This window comes from Lampris incognitus, chromosome 5, assembly GCF_029633865.1.
Source record: "Lampris incognitus isolate fLamInc1 chromosome 5, fLamInc1.hap2, whole genome shotgun sequence".
Lineage (NCBI taxonomy): Eukaryota > Metazoa > Chordata > Actinopteri > Lampriformes > Lampridae > Lampris > Lampris incognitus.
The window spans coordinates 39,417,381-39,434,828 of NC_079215.1; the positions used below are offsets into that span (position 1 = coordinate 39,417,381).

The 17,448-nt window shown below is 45.0% G+C and overlaps 2 protein-coding genes across 2 annotated transcripts in view; one reads left to right on the forward strand and one right to left on the reverse strand.

Moving 5' to 3' along the window:
• fam184b (family with sequence similarity 184 member B) overlaps nucleotides 1-8,748 on the reverse strand; it is a 30,982-nt gene extending 22,234 nt beyond the window's left edge. The window contains exon 1 of the mRNA XM_056280930.1: nucleotides 8,540-8,748. Coding sequence (XP_056136905.1) covers nucleotides 8,540-8,689 — 150 coding nt within the window. The 5' untranslated portion in view covers nucleotides 8,690-8,748. The remainder of the gene's footprint in view (nucleotides 1-8,539) is intronic.
• A 2,421-nt stretch (nucleotides 8,749-11,169) lies between these two features.
• The window catches only part of ncapg (non-SMC condensin I complex, subunit G), a 28,289-nt gene continuing 22,010 nt past the window's right edge, over nucleotides 11,170-17,448 (forward strand). The window contains exons 1-2 of the mRNA XM_056280645.1: nucleotides 11,170-11,283; nucleotides 16,881-17,114. Coding sequence (XP_056136620.1) covers nucleotides 11,176-11,283; nucleotides 16,881-17,114 — 342 coding nt within the window. The 5' untranslated portion in view covers nucleotides 11,170-11,175. The remainder of the gene's footprint in view (nucleotides 11,284-16,880; nucleotides 17,115-17,448) is intronic.

Sequence of the window (17,448 nt, forward strand, 5' to 3'; positions counted from 1 at the left end):
AGGGTATTCATTACTACATAGTCCAGATCTATCTGTAACAGCAAAAATGTCTCAGGCTGATTTTGAAACTGTATATGTTTGCATAAATAAAATCACCAGAACATTGCCTCCCTCAGCAGTTCATTCTTACATTGTATGCTTTTTGTTGGTCTTTCTGGCATATCTTTATGTGATTCATTTTGTGATATTATTGCAAACAAATTAAAGATTTTTTTCTCCCAATTGTGCCATAACACTGCTTCTTCTCTATTGATTTTACCAAAGGAACTACTAATCAGCACTTTTATATCACAAAAATTCCAATAAAGAGGTTCATAATTGGAACCTCAATCAAAACAAAAAAACAGACTTGACATAAAAACAAAGCCAAAATCACACCAAAACACCAGTACTACAGACAAAAATGGGGGAGAACGTATGCAGTTTTATACCATAATTCATGTGTAGTGACTCTCTTTCTCTGTCCTATGTATAGCATGTGACCACCGTGAAAAATATGACCTGTGTCACCCCCTTATTCACGTTAACCTCCACATGGTGTCAACAGTGTCATCATCTTCTTTTCTCCCTGACCCTGACGACTCACTTATCCACTTGCAGAGGTGTTTGTATATGTGTGTATGTATGTGCTCTTGCGTCTTGTGTGCAAGGAACACATGGGGTAGTATTTTACCCAGACGCCTCTCTGTCTGCAGCACACAGCTGGCATAGCCTTGCCGGACATTCCCTCTGTGTGTGTGTATGCGTGTGTGTGTGCGTGTGTGTGTGTGTGTGTGTGTGTGTGTGTGTGTGTGTGTGTGTGTGCGCGAGTGTGTGTGCGTGAGTGTTTACGTGTGTCCTCACACCACAGCTCAGGCATCAACACCGTCGCTTCCCCTTGCTCTACAGTGTATTCCACATAACCCAGTGTGCTGATATGAGAGATGATGAATAACATCTCCCCAAATGCCATCCACGGTGTCACCCCTCTCTCGTGTCAGTCAAGCACAGATTATCCCGTCATGTCATTGCAGAAGAACTCTTGGTTCGTGAACTATGACACATGACTCAGTGGAATGGAGGGGTCACCAAATTCCCCTCAGAGGACAACCTCTGAGGGAAGTGTGCGTGTGTGTGTGTGCGTGTGTGTGTTTGTGAGTGTGTGTGTGTGTGTGTGTGTGTGCGTGTGTGTGTTTGTGAGTGTGTGTGTGTGTAAGTTTGGCTGTCATGTCTGGTCATTTTGAAAGCAAGAGCAGAGGGGAAAGGAGGAAAAAGAAAGCCTGAGAGACAGCAGACAATTTTAGCATAGGCCTCTCTAAAACTTGTCGGTGATTGGATACCTGGGCCCCCTGTAGAGTGTGGGCTGTATTTTTTTCTGGCCTGCCATGCACTAGGACTAGAAGCCTTCAGCTAGTTGAAAATGCTGCTGCTAGAATATTAACCGAAACAAAAACGTTTGACCGTATCACACCGATTCTAGCCTGCCTTCCTCATTCATGCTAGATCTGACTTTAAAGTTGTTTTTTGGGGGGGGGGGGTTGGATTCCCCCCCGCCTTGTTCTCCCCAGTTGCATCCTGCCAATTACCCCACTCTTCTGAGGCATCCCAGTTGCTGCTCCACCCCCTCTGCTGATCTGGGGAGGGCTGCAGACTACCACATGCTTCCTCCGATACATGTTGAATCGCCAACTGCTTCTTTTCACCTGACAGTGAGGAGTTTCACCAGGGGAATGTAGCGCATGGGAGGATCACGCTATTCCCCACAGTTCCCCCTCACCCCCGAACAGGTGCCCTGACCAACCACAGGAGGCGCTAGTCCAGCGATCAGGACAAGCCAGAGGTAACACGGGGATTCGAATCGGCAATCCCCATGTTGGCAGGCAATGGAGTAGACCGCTACACTAACTGGACGCCTGACTTTAAAGTTTTAGCCTACAAGCTACTTAATGGGCTTGCCCCCTCATATCTGTCAGATCTTATACAGCCTTATGTACCTTCCCGTGCCCTTTGTTATCAAAGAGCAGGCCCCCTCTGTGTCCCTAGATTTAAACAGAAGTCTGCAGGCTGCAGAGTCTTCTTTTACTGTACCCCCTTATTTTGGAAAAGTCTCCCAGCCACCACCAGAGAATCGGACTCTGTAGGCTCTTTCAAATCTAAACTGAAAACCCATCTGTTCTCATTAGCTTTCAACTCATTTTATTTATTTGGTCATTTGACTTCCTTCTGAGCTTTGTCACAACAATCCTCATTTGGGAGAGTTTCCAATTATAACTGCAGGTCTTAGCAGGAATCTCTTGGTTAATTCCCGCCAACAAGAATGTTCCTAAACTTTCTGAATGTATCGCACCATCCTAACCCTCTGTTTGTATCTGAGCATGTGTGCCCATATTGTGCTCCTGTCCCTCCTCTTTCTTTCTCACTTTCCAGGACAATTTTTCTTCCTCTATGATCCATGGTCTGATGACCATGGATCATCTCTCTCTCTCTCTCGCTCTCATTACATTACATTACAGTCATCGAGCCAATGCTTTTATCCAAAGCGACTTACAAGAAGTGCATTTAACGTAGGAAATCAGGGGAACTACTAGTCATCAGAGGTCATAAGTGCATCTTCTGTCTAAACAAGCATCTAAGAGCAAAACCAGTGCTAAAGTAAAAGCGCAAGAAATATATTTCTTTCTTTTTTTTTACTGAGTGAATACAGTAAGTGCTAAGAGCAAGTAACAGGGTAGTAGTTCTTGAAGTGGCGAGTTTTCAGCGACTCCGCTGTCCTGACATGAGTGGGGAGTTCATTCCACCATTGTTGGGCCAGGACAGAAAAGAGCCGTGACCGGGTCGATCAGCAGCAGGGGCCTCTGAGCGACGGGGCAACCAGGCGTCCCGAGGCAGCAGAGCGAAGTGGTCGGGCAGGGGTGTAGGGCTTGACTGGAGATAGGAAGGAGCTGTTCCTCTCTCTCTCTCTCTCTCTCTCTCTCTCTCTCTCTCTCTCTCTCTCTCTCTCTCTCTCTCTCTCTCTCTCTCTCTCTCTCTCTTTCGACTGCCTGATGACTTCGGAGCCTGTTTGTGGTGCGTCCTGTTTTCCCTTGGTCACAGTCCCACCCTCCTGGAGATTTATACTATTGTTTGCGCTGTTCTCGTTCATAACTGCTTTTATACTGTTTGTTTTAGCTATGACAATATGGCATCACTCTCAACACTTCTCTTGCCTTCTTTATCGCTCTGTGTGAATGCTGTGTGGAAGTCTGCCTCGCCTCTTGTGCGTATGTAAAGTCTATTCTCTCTGCAGGGTCCCACTGTGCAGAGCTGGTTTGTGGCATGGGGTCCCGCTGGCTCTCAACTGCATCTGTGGCGTTCCTGACATTGTCTTGGATGGTCACAGATTCACTAAATTTGCCTTGCACTCTCTTTACAAGTTTGTTACCATGTACATTTAAATTTGTTAAGTTTTAGGTATTAACTGTATGTATTCTACATTACCTTGCTCTGTGTAAGCTATGATGTTACATTGTAATTCGGTTATTTTTGTGTATTTTGTGCATTTGACACCTATTACATGTCTGTCTGTGCTGAAAGAGGGATCCCTCCTCTGTTGCTCTTCCCGAGGTTTCTCCCATATTTTTTTCCGATAAGGTTTTTCTTGAAGAGTTTTTTCTCATTCGGGTCTAGGGTCCAAGGATAGAGGGTGCCATATGTCATATACTGCCATATATTGTTTTATATTGTACTGATTGTAAAGCCCTTCAGGATTACCTTGTGAATTTGGGCTGTACAAATAAACTTCAGTTGACTTGGCTTGAGAGTAACCATTACCCCTCATCATCCCAAGCCATAACTCCTGTGTTTTTATTCACTGTGAAAAGTTAAAAATCACTTTATCTTCATGACAAAAATAGACATCTTTGGGGCATCTGGGTAGCATAGCAGTCAATTCCGTTGCCTACCAACACAGGGATCGCCGGTTTGAATCCCCGTGTTACCTCCGGCTTGGTCAGGCGTCCCTACAGACACAACTGGCCATGTCTGCAGGTGGGGAAGCCGGATGTGGTTATGTGTCCTGGTTGTTGCACTAGCGCCTCCTTTGGTCAGTCGGGGCGCGTGTTTGAGGGGGAGGGGGAACTGGGTGGAATAGCGTGATCTTCTCACGCGCTACGTTCCCCTGGTGAAACTCCTCACTGCCAGGTGAAAAGAAGCGGCTGGCGACTCCACATGTATCGAAGGAAGCATATGGTAGTCTGCAGCCCTCCCCAGATCAGCAAAGGGGGTGGAACAGCGACCTGGACAGCTCGGAAGATTGGGGGTAATTGGCAGGATGCAACTGGGGAGAAAAAGGGGGAAAATTCCAAAAAGAATAAGAAATAGACGTCTTTTCCAGTTCTCTCTCTTTGATACTTACAGCATCATTCTTTTTCTTTTTCTTTTTTGGATTTCCCCCCCGTTTTCTCCCCAATTGTGTCCGGCCAATTACCCCACTCTTCCGAGCCATCCCGGTCGCTGCTCCACCCCCTCTGCCAATCCGGGTAGGGCTGCAGACTACCACATGTCTCCTCCGATACATGTGGAGTCGCCAGCTGCTTCTTTTCACCTGACAGTGAGGAGTTTCACCAGGGGGACATAGCACGTGGGAGGATCACGCTATTCCCCCCAGTTCCCCCTCCCCCCTGAACAGGCACCCCAACCGACCAGAGGAGATGCTAGTGCAGCGACCAGGACACATACCCACATCCGGCTTCCCTCCCGCAGACACAGCCAATTGTGTCTGTAGAGACGCCCGACCAAGCCGGAGGTAACACGGGGATTCGAACCGGAGATCCCTATGTTGGTAGGCAACGGAATAGACCGCTACGCTACCCGGATGCCTTACAGCATCATTCTGTGGTTTCTTTTTCTTTTTTTTAACAAATGGGGTCTTATTTTCATATTTTTTGCCATTGTACATATCAGCTAAAAGTGAAAGTCAAAAGTTATTACTCAAAATGTCCAATATTATTGAAAATGTTTGGACACTGCTGAGCTATGTGTGTGATGACCATCTTATCTACTGTAGGCAGGAGTGCTTAGCGCTGGGAGTCATGGACACAGTGTAACTGAGGCACTGGGTGTTTGGTGTTGAGAGGACAGGTTTAAGGATCATATTCCTTGGTACCATAATATGTCATTGTAAAGCTGTGTCTAGTGGTGGCCTCGTGTCCAAAATCTCCACAATGAAGCTGGTGAGTAAAATAGTATAACTGAATTGCAAAAAGTAAAATGATATAACTGTTTTGAACTATGGGGGAAAAAATTACAAAAATAACACCCTGTATATAAAAAAAATTGAATTATCCTTCAAGGCTAATTTTATTTGTAAACATTTCAGTGTGATAACAAGTAGGATTAAAGTTGCAATCCTGAAGAGCATTGATTTTGTTTCACTTACTGACAACTATGCAGATATGTGGTAACTGCAGTGGTGCTACTGATGTAGTATATTTTGGTAAAGGTGTTATACTAGTCTTCTTTTTTTTTTAAAGTTTTAGCCACTTGTTTGGCACAAAAGCATTGCTTCTTCTTTAACTTCACCTTTATCTCACTTCTTTTTTGCATTTGTTCTTACTTTCATTTGGCTGAAAGAAATTCTTCACCATCCAGCATTTGATGTCTTCAAGGAAACTTAAATGGTTCTTTAACCAACACTTGTTTTGGGTTTCAGGTGGAGACAGAGTCGGGTGTCACCAGCATAATAATGAAAGGAGATGATATGTTTTTGAATAATGAAACCGAGGGGGAGCAAATATAAAAAGAAGAGGAAAGGCCCAAAAATGGATCCTTGGGGGACCTCATGGGTGATGGGAGCAGGGCAGGGGGAAAGGTGCTGATGCTAATAGAACGGGGAGTGTTCCTAATGCAGGAGGCAAACCACTTAAGAACAGTGCCCTGAATGCCAACCCCAAGCTGAAGGGGATCGATTAGGATATCATGATCAACTGTGTCAAAGGCAGCCCTAAGGGCCAATAGAAAAAAATTAGCTACTGCCTATCGCCTACTATGAGCTACTGTTCATGTATATTTGTTTGTATATTTGTGCTATTGTCTTAAATATACCAGTGACAAAGGACTCAAAAAAGATGTGTTTGCATGTAAATCCTCAGTGTTGCAGCTTTAAGATAAGTGTGACATTTTTTAAATATTTTCATGTGAAAATCACAACTTCTTCCTTAATAGCAACGTGGCCACAGAGTGTTGACCGAGTCTTGCTGCTGTAAATCCTGTATCTAGATCCCGTATTGATCCTGTCAGTCAATAATGTTATTCAGGTAACCTTGAAACCAGCGGACCTCCCTATTGACAGTATCATCTTTTCACAATATCTTCACACTCTGCAAAGCATGAAAGTAATATCCTTTTCAAAATATAAAGGAGAGGAGACTCCGCTGTTGTTGTGGAAGTGAGATGTAGGGGAGATAGTCGTGCACAGGAGAAACAGAGATAGTCAAGCAAAGAGACGAGCATGCACACGGTCTCTCTTACATCATAACCTCCCCCAAATCCCACAATGTGTGCGCGCATGCACACACACACACACACACACACACACACACACACACACACACACACACACACACACACACACACACACACACACACACACACAAGTTGAGCTGACGAGTTGTTGACACTACTGGGTAAACTGGATTACTAAAAAGGGAACGTTTGTTTCGGCGTAACTAGATTAGCAAAGGAAATCACAAAACCAGCAGAGAATCAAAACTGCCCATCAAAAGCATGTGCACACATATACACTTCAACATGCAAACTCCATCTTTGAATTCCACAAACAACTCTCTCTCTCCCTCTCTTTCTCTCTCTCTCCATCCTTGTGCTGCTGTGTGTGTATGCTGTGCACAAGCAAGAATAGTTAGAACAGCTGGCCCACCATGGCCAGACCACCCTCTCTTCTGTTGGTTTATTCTGCCATGTAAATACACTCCGACATGCTCCTGGTTTATCTTTAGCAACAACAGTCCACCGGAGTAGATCCCACTCACTGGTTGAGAGCTGTATAGGTGTGCCGCATGTGTGTGTGTGTGTGTGTGTGTGTGTGTGAGAGAGAGAGAGAGAGAGAGAGAGAAAGAGAGAGAGTGTGTAAATGTGTCCATGTTCATGCACAGAGTTGGACTTTATAAGTATATAAGGTTTCTGCCACTGACCCATTTTCACACCCCACCACCTCCACGCCACTTTACTCCTCTCCTCTCCTCGCCACTCCACTCTACAAACTCTTCGGAAAAACTCAAATAGACCATGTATCACATGCCCCACAAGCCTGGGCCCAGAGAAAGTGCTTACAGTGAATATCAAATTTGATGATTCTTATGTTTCACCAGGGCTCTGGGTGCCCGTGTTATTTACTGTGGTCATCGGAGCACTGAGGCAGGCTGACAGGCTAAGGTTTGGATAAAGTTTAAAGGGGGAGAAACCTTCCCTGGCTTCTACAGAACTATATCAAGTTGGAAGGAAGAGCAGGAACGAAAGGTAAAGGGAGAAGAGTCGTGCAGAAAGGCTGGGTTGGCAAATTCTATGTCATCCCTAACAAGTACGGACACAAATGCTGACCTCTCATCTGTATCATCTTTGTGTGTGTATGAGATTCTGTGTGTGTTGAGCTTGTGTGCATGCGTGTTTAAAAAGGAATGGTGCTATAAACACCTCTTTAAGCAAGTTAACGCGCTACTAAGAATTCATGTAATGCATTACAATCATGTGTGCTCTAGAAGAACCACACACACACACACACACACACACACACACACACACACACACACACACACACACACACACACTTATACCTAACCTTTCCATGGGGGTGAACACAAATGGGAGGATGAGAGCTGCCTGGTCATCAAAATTGAAATAGCTCAACAAGCTATGGGTCATGGCATGCCTCTGTAAGCATTATTACATGGAGGAGAAGGGACAATCCCCATACAGACGAGCTGTAATAAATCTATGGAGATAGCAACCGCTGCTGTCAAAATTCCCTACCAGCACAGTGATATATACACACATCAAGACACACAAATACACACACGTGCGCACACGCACGCACACACACATACACACAATTAGCACTTTTATGATAAAAAAAAGATATTTGCCTTGCTCTCAAATTGCTGTCCACCTGCAGCCTGTATCTGATCGGTTTCGAGAGGTTCAACCAAATTCTCAAGGGAAGAAGAAGAAAAAAAGCGTGCTACCTGAACCAGCAAAAGCTTTTCTTTTTCTTTTTTTTTTGGTTTTCCCAAAATGAGAGCCAGTCACGAGGAGAAAGGGAAACCCCCCCCCCCCCATCTGAATAAATAATTAAATAAATAGAACGTGACAAGGGAGGATGCTAGCTTTATTGGGATCCCAGTGCCGATAATAAAATAGTTATCTTTCATAGAGGACAAAAAAAGAGAGGAGGAGATACGGACCCGGAGGTCTGAATGGCAAACAGATGAAGAGTGACATGAGGCCAAGTATGACGGACGTGTCCCGTGGCGCGCCTCTGTCACCATCTCTTGTCACCGGCACGTCTTACCTTCGTGAGCTGCGCTATCTTCTTGCACATCTTGCTGTGCATCTGGTAGTCGTACAGCTCCTGCTCGATGTTGGAGAAGTCTGCCGCAGTCCCGTTAACGGCGGCGCCCGGCCCGGGGGGCTGCGCAGCCTTACCGGCGCCCGAAGCCATAACCTCAAAAGGAACTTCCTAGACGGAGAAGTCGCAATAATCCTGCCGCTCAACTATGATAAAAATTTAAAAAAAAATAAAATAAAAAATCCGCGAAATCCAACCAACTTCACTCATGCATTGCATTCTTCTGTCGACACAGACGGAGACGGACCCCCTCCCGTGAACAGCAGCGCCTGCGACTCGGTGGGAAACATTCGGTAGTAATATTCTGGCGGGACTCTCCCAGTGCGCTCCGTTTGCCCCCCCGCTGTCCGCCCGGTGATCGCGGAGGTCACAGACTGGAATTCCATCGGGGACGCGCTTGCGCCGACCGACCCTTCCCTCACTGTCAGTCGACTTATTTATTTTATTTTCTTAATTCTGAGAGGAAGGGTCTAGAGGATGGAGGCATGTGCTCCAACCACCTGTCTCGCGGTAGGGGCGGAGAGGGCGTGCGTATATGGTACATATCTGGAGACGGTTTCAGCGCACTGCTGCAGTGCTGCCCCGCCCCTATTGGTGCTTCTCTATCAATGGCTGTATCACCACTCTGGGTCCCGTGTAACCCCCCCCCCCCCACCCGAACGGTGAGACACTGGAATGAACACGCCAAAAGAAACGCTACAGGCTGTGCATGTGCAATACACTAACATAATACTCTACACTACTGGGTGATTGGATGCAGGCGCAAAGGAAATGCTAGGTACTCCGAGAGCGGCAGGATAGTGTCATCGAGGTTTTGCACAGGGAGGGTGGTTTACCCTGGATAAACCAAGGATTCACATCATCTATCAGTTTTATTACTACTGACAAGCTCCATGATTACTGATGGGAGAGGGGGGGGGGGGTCATATGCCAGCACTTTGTTTTGCGATCACTGCAGGCTATGACTGTAACACATTGCAGTAAAATTTAGGAAAATAATTTTGATCCATAGCCTTTCATCCGCCCCACATGCAGCATTATGTTTATCCATATGCACTGCCCACGGAGAGTCTACCCCCCCAAAACGCAAACAGGTCTAAAAAAGACTGACAATTGCGATACAATGAAATTAACAGGCCTATGTAGGCCACTATTGCTGTCCATGGTGACATAACCACTTCCAAGTGTTGGATGGTTGTGCCCTTCCCAGGGGTGCGCTCGCAGCCTCGCTGCTGCTCTGACCACTGAGTTCTGACCCCTCCACAGCTGCAAGCGTACTTGCCAACCATTCCTGCTTGCAGGGAAACAGCTGTGGCCATGCAGGACAGCGCAATAATCTCACGGATCTCGTTTGCAAGAAAAAAAAACGAAAAAAAAGAATTGCCCAAGTGCCAGTTAAGCAAATAGGGTTTCCGGGCAGTTAGAACCATCGTGTAGGTGTGTGTTTGATAGCGGTGATTCAACTAAAATCAAGTAATACTAAATGATTGCCAGTACATTGTTTTTTAATTTAATTATAGTCTGTGATACTCATCTCAAATCAATAAAACATGGGTTTAAAACAGCCCGGGGAGACACATTTGGACCGAACCGACTGCGGGGTAGGATTAGGATTAGTTGCTGTGTGCGTTACAGTTTGACGTAAAAACGTAATCTGGATCGTGTACGTAACACAGTTCACGCGAGAACATGTGTATTTTTGAAATGGGCAGCAGCGCGCCAGGAAGTTGGCGAGACCGACTGGTGATGGGAATTTCGACTCTTTTTAGTGAGCCAGTTTATTTGTCTCAGCTCAGCAATAACAGCCGGCTCTTTCGGCTTTCAAACGGCTCGTCATTTAGTGCCGCTTCTGGTTTACAATTCAGTCAAATTTAGCAATGTTTTGACCTATGATTGGTATGTGCGCACATATATCACTTAATTCATTCAATGTAACTATACTGTAACGACCACGGATAACTAGACCGTGCTGCCCCCCGAATTCGCTACAATACTAAACCTCATAATTTCATGGGTGCCATAATTTTACATTATGTTTGGTATAAAAATCTTAAATAATGTAAAAACACCAAACACTATTACACACGTACTGAAGTTTTATTTATATTGAACTATGTTTTGTATGATGGCGCAACAAACAAAAGTCTCACCACGCTTGGCTCTTAATGTTATTACCAAAGTGAGACAATTCTGGATCGTATTTAACAAATACGTTATAGGATCTTTCTATTATTCTGTCTTGTATCAATTAAAAAGAAGAAGAAAAAAGGAATCGGCTCCTAGACGGGAGCCGGCTCTCGTTCGCTTAAAGAAACCGTCTCTTAGCACCGACTCGTTCACGATAACACATGACTAAATTCTAACCATCGTCACCGGTTTACGCGAAAGATCCCTACGAAAAGGTACGTGGTTTTGTCAATGTTATTCTCAAGATTTGAAATACTCTCCAGTTGCTTGGAGTTTGAGCGAGGTTGGGGGTGTAGGTGATTTGATATGACAACTTTTCTATTGAAAAGTGCTTCATAAGATCAGCTTCAAAACAATTCTGTTTGTTCACTTTGTTTTCCAGCGACAGAAAGATGACCGCAGACTGTGAAATTGAGATTAAAGATGCGTTTCAACGCTCTCAGAAGGGCCATAATAACAAAGCTAAATTGGTGGCAAGCCTGAAAAATCGCTATACCAAGGTCAGTATGGAGGAAAAACGCCACTAGTGGATTTATGTGTGTTTAGCGTTCCATATTCTATGATTTACTTCATTTTTTATCATTAAAGGGGGTTCCGAGTCACCATTTTATCTGTTCAGGCAATGTACTTCATATACTTTGTCTATAATCATATCGTTTAATAGAATATATATTTACTCTACGCGCTCGTGTTGTTTTTTCTGATGGCAGAGACAAATGACACCTAAAGTATGGGGAAATGGGTCTATAGGGACAGCAGATATGTAAGTGCAAACAAGGTGAAAACGTAGTGGAGGTGACGGTGCCACCCACTACAACATCACACAAACAAAAATAGACATATAATGTTATCAGAAATGACCACATATAGTCCAAAGCGTAGGTCATCAAAATTGTCAAATAGTGTGTGTGTGTGTGTGTGTGAATTAATTAATTGTAAAGCGCTTTGAGTGGTAGTTGCAGCTAGAAAAGCTCTATATAAAAGGCAACTTGATTGATTGATAAATAGAACAAGGTGTCTAATTCCAATTAATATTTCAAGTAAGGCTCTAAATAAATATATGTCTTTATGCATGCTCAATAATCCAGGTAAGAAAATCAAAGAAAGTTTATTCAGTTCATCTGGATACAACGTTTAATGACAGAAAACATTTCATCACTCATCTAAGTGACCTCTTCAGTCTAAACTGACTGTAGGTATCCCCACCCTTATAAATAATAAAGTTGCATAATGACCGAAACCAACGATCAGTTTCATATGCAATATGGGCGTGACCATTAACTAGAGTTGCAGTAGCCATGTGTATTTGGGAATGTTTGCAATCACAACACTGTAAGATGGCGACAGATGCACTCTTAGCCAGCCACTAGCCACCCCCCCACCGGTTCAGGGATGGTTGTTCCCTCTTCACATAGATGGCCTCTTTGACTCCCCGTTCAGACCAGCATTCCTCTCTATCAAGGATTTGCATATCCTCATCCTTGAAAGAGTGGCCACTGGCCTGTAGATGGGTGTAGACTGCGGAGTCCTGGCCTGACTCGTTAGCTTTCCTGTGTTGTGCCATCCTCTTAGCCAGTGTCTGTTTGGTTTCCCCAATGTACAAGTCACGGCAATCCTCCTGGCACTTAACAGTGTACACTATATTACTCTGTTTGTGCTGAGGGACTCGATCCTTGGGGTGGACCAAGATTTCAAGATTTAGTTGATTGTCATTTCATCATGTACCAGTGTGCATTAAATAAAAAAAACAACGAAATGCCATTTCTCCCAGCCCACAGCAGTGCAACAGAAAAGATATCCATTCAAATGCAACACAGTCCATTAAAGTACAACTTCAGTTCAATGTTGACAGCTGGTGTCTGTCAACGAGTAACCAGCATTGATGGGGGGTGGGGGTGGGGTGGGGATGACCGTGGGGGGGACACAGTTTGTTAATGATCCTGACTGCTTGTGGGTAGAAGCTATTTAGCATTCTGCTGGATTTAGCACAGATGCTCCTGTACCTCTTCCCAGACGGCAGGAGGGAAAACAGGTTGTGAGAAGGGTGGTGGGGATCCTTAATGTTGCTGGAGGCTCTGCCAACACAGTGTTGATGGTAAATCTCCCAACAGGAAGGGGAGAGGGGCACAAATGATCTTGCTATATAGCTGTCTTTACTATCCTGTTCAGCTGGTGTGTTTCAGTTGCTTTGCAGTTACCAAACCAGGAAGTGAGACTGTAGGTTAGAATACTTTCAATGGTGCCCCTGTAGAAGGTGGTGAGGGCTGAAATGGGAGACTTGCCCTTTTAAGTCTCCGGAGGGGATGGAGCTGCTGTTGGATCTTTTAAACAATGGCCAAGGTGTTAGTGGTTGAAGTCAGGTCTTCCGCTAGGTGCACTACCAGGAACTTGATGTTACTGACCTTCTTCACAGTGGCACCATCGATGGTCACTCAGCGGCATGTGATGGTGCCTGCCACCCCTCCTGAAGTCAGTCACCATCTCTTTTGGTTTATTTATATTCAGCGAGAGATTGTGGGATTCGCACCACACGGTTAGCTGCTCCACCTCCATCCTGTATGCAGATTTATCATTATTGCTGAGGAGACCCACTACTGTTGTATCATCTGCAAACTTGATGATGTGGTTGGTGTCAAATTTGGCAGCACAGTCATGGGGTAGCAGGGTGAACAAGAAGGGGCTCAGGACACAGCCCTGGGGGTGAACCTGTGCTCACTAATTTGATGTGTGGCTGCCCACCCTGACTGTCTGCTCCCTCTGCATCAGGAAGTTGAGGACCCAGTTGCATGTGCCAGTGTCCATGTCCAGCAACCTCAGCTTTTCCACCAGTTGTTGTGGTACAATGGTGTTAAAGGCTGAGTTAAAATCGATGATGAAGAGGATCCTGGCGTAGGTGTTTTTCCTTTCCAGGTGTGACAAAGTGAGGTGCAGTGTGGCAGATATTGCGTATTCCATGGATTGGTTGGCTCTATATGCAAACTGTAGGGGATCTAGATTTGCAGTGAGGCAGGCCTTGATGTGCTGCATGATAAGCTGCTCAAAGCACTTCATAACTATGGGAGTGAGGCCACAGGGCGGAAGTCGTTCATATAGGCTGGGTTTGACTTTTTGGGCAGGGCAATAATGGCGGCACTTTTGAGGCAGGTGGGCACTACTGCTTGACTGAGCGAGATGTTGAAGATTTCTGCAAAAACATCTTTCAGCTGTTCTGCACAATCCTTAAGAACACGCCCAGATTTGTTGTCCGGCCCTGCAGCTTTGACACTGCAAAGCTTCAAAGACGCTGCAAAGGTTGATGCTGGCAAGGCCTTCTTTACCCCAGCTGTAGACAGCTGGAGTACCTGGTTGCTTGGTGGTGGTGGAAGTGTCTGTGCCCGCCTGTTGTTGGTTACCTCAAAATGTGCAAAAAAAGTAATTGAGTTTGTTTGGTAGGGAGGGATCTTTATGGCGTGCCTGTGGGGGTGGGGGCTTGTAGTCCGTTATTGCTTTAAAACCTTGCCACAAGCGCTGTGTATCTTTATTATCAGTGAAGTGGCTGTTGAGCTTTTGTCCATACAGCCTCTTCGTCTCCTTGATACCCCAGGAGAGATTTTTTTTGGCCAATCTGTATGCTGCAGTTTCTCCAGATCTGAATGCAGCATTTTGGGTTCTCAGCAGTGAATGGACCTCCCCATTCAACCAGGGTTTCTGGTTGATCTGCTTCTTGATAGTTTTGACGTCAATCACATCATCTATGCACTTGTTAATATAGCCTATGACAGACTCGGTGTATTCCTGCAAGTTAGTGACATTATCACATGTTGCTGCCACTTTAAAAATATCCCATTGTGTGATTTCAAGGCAGTCCTGAAGTGATAGAATTGCCTTCTGTGGCCACATTTGGACTTTGAGTACCGGTTTCTCTCGTTTCACCCAAGGTTTATATGCCGGAGTCAGCATAACAGTTAGGTGGTCAGCGTTGCCAATGTGGGGGAGGAGGGCTGCTTTATAGGAGTTGTTAATATTTGTGAAAACTAGGTCGAATGTGTTATCGCCGGCAAATAAAAGGGTCAACACTTCGCTGTCATGAACTCTATGTGCGACGAACAGAGTGTAGAGACTACCTTGGCATCTCGGCACTACGATTTGTTGATGTAAACGGCCAGGTCGCCTCCCTGGAGCTTTACAGATTGCGAGGCTACTCTGTCCGCTCTGTGGAGTGTAAGCCCATCCAGCTGAATTGCGGTGTCCATGGTGTTTTCATTTAGCTGTGTCTCTATAAACACAGAGACACAGCAATTCCTCATGCTGTACTGGGAAGCTCTCAAAAGTCTGACATAGTCCATTTTGCTGTCCAAAGAACGAACGTTAGCCAGCATGATTGTCAGAATTGCCGGTTTGTGTGGGTTAGCAGGTAGACTAGCTTGTACACCTCTGTGCTTGCCCCACTTACGCATCCTGTCACACCCCTTTCAGTGTTTCCTCTCGTGCGCAGCTCTGGACAGGGCCGTGGTCTTTGGGCCCACTTGACGTAGCAGACCAAGCTTCTCTCATCGATCGGCTGGTGCACTGTTTGGGTGTCTTCCTGGCTGTCCTAGCTTTGACAAATGGCCAGTTAGGATAACCACATTTAACCAGGGCTTGTTTAATGTGGGATTTCTCCCCTTCCCCAGCTGCTGTCTCTGTGGGAATGTTGTCAGCTCGGTGGTACAGCGTCCTGATGACTCCTAGTTTGCCTTCAGTCCACGTATTAAGGAGGCAGTACTATAGGCAGAGGCATGGGTGTGCTATGGGTTCCCCAGTCTCACCTATAGTGGCCAACTTGTATATGGAGGAAATGGAAAAGAGGGCTCTGATGTCCTATCAGATTTGTGGACAACACCTGAGTTAAAATTAAGTCTCAGGACATACCACATTTCCCCAACCACATTAACTCCATGGACAACTACATCAAGTTCACCAGGGAGGATGTGAAAAATGACAGGTTAGCCTTCTTAAGCCTGAAATTGCAATTGGTGATGGGGGACATTTGATTGTTGATGTTTACGATAAACCAACACATACTGATCAGTACTTAACGTTCGACTCTCATCATCCACTGGAACACGAACTAGGAGTCATCAGGACACTGTACCACTGAGCTGACAACATCTCCACCGACACAATGGCCGGGGAAGGGGAGAAATCCCACATTAAACAGGCCCTGGTTAAGTGTGGTTATCCTAACTTGGCATTTGTCAAAGCTAGGAAGACGCCCAACAGTGCACCAGCCAATCAAAGACAGGAGAAGGACAACAGCTGTCTAAGCGTAAATCAGTGGTGATTCCATGTGTGGCGGGAGTGTCGGAAAAGTTTAGATGTGTATTTTCCAAACACTGTGTCTCAGTTGCTTTCAAACCCCAAAACACACTGCGCAGAAATTGGTCTACACCAAGGATCGGGTCCCCTGGAACAAACAGAGCAATACAGTGTACGCTTTACGTGAATACTTGGGGTTTTTTTTTTTTTTTTTTGGCTGTTGATCAGACTAAGTAAACAGTTTTGGACTCTGAAAACTCAAGATGGGCATTCATCAGCATTTTTCACTTTTAACTGATAAAATTATTAATTGATAGGTGAAAAAGTAATTGATAGATTAATTATGAAAATAATCATCAGTTGCAGCCCTAGTATTGGCACACCCAAGTAATTGGATACTTTTAAGTTAAGTGCATAAATACAGGTCTGGTATGTTAAAAAAAAGCATCAAATGTGTTAGCCATGGGAGCTAGGAAAAGAAGAAGAAACGGTCAACAGCTAGTAATTGGCCTCCCAGGTGACTGAGACTGGGACCATTGTGGCTGTTGGTAAAAAGTAATGCTTTACGTTCTCTCAGTCCAGTATACTTAACTAGCAGCAGGGAGAAGGTACTTCTCAGCTGCATCAGTTTCATGTGGAGGGAATAAGGGAAGTTTTCCAAAAATAAATTTAGTTTGGAATTCGGCCTCCATCCCCCAAATGCCATCACCTCAAGACTGTCCAGGCTCAAACCTGTGACAGAAGTGGCCTTATTGGCAACATTCATTGTCCTTTTCCAAACCCAAATCTGTGTTTCTCTTGCTTCTTTCTCTGTCTTCAGCTGGAGGACAAGACATCATTCCATGAGGAATTTGTTCACTATCTGAAGTACGCCATGATTGTATACAAGCGTGAGCCTGCTGTTGAACATGTCATTGATTTTGCTGCTAAGTTTGCTACAAGCTTTCAGTCTCCACCTAAAGAGGAAGAGGAAGAGGAAGATGAGGAGGAGGATGAGGAGGAAGATGAAGATGATCATCCTTTCTTGAGTTTCCTCTTCAATTTCCTTTTGGAGGTATGCATACATATAAAGAAATCCATACTTACATACATGTAATGCTTAAGTGAAATGTGAATGTACTTGTTTCTTGCACACCTAAAACAAAATCAAAGATTGTCTTGAAACAGATACATTTTGTTATCCTAACAGGACAATTATAATCACGTTTGACATTAGCAGTCCCCTTTTTTTGTGTCTGACATTGACAACAGTGCCCTCCATTGATTTCTGGATGCTTTTCTGACAGCAGTTTTGGGAACCAGCAGTACAAAAAGCCCTGATTTGATTGATGTCTACAACTCTGATCTGATTGCATCCTCTCTCTCCTGTCTCTTTCTATTTGGACTCC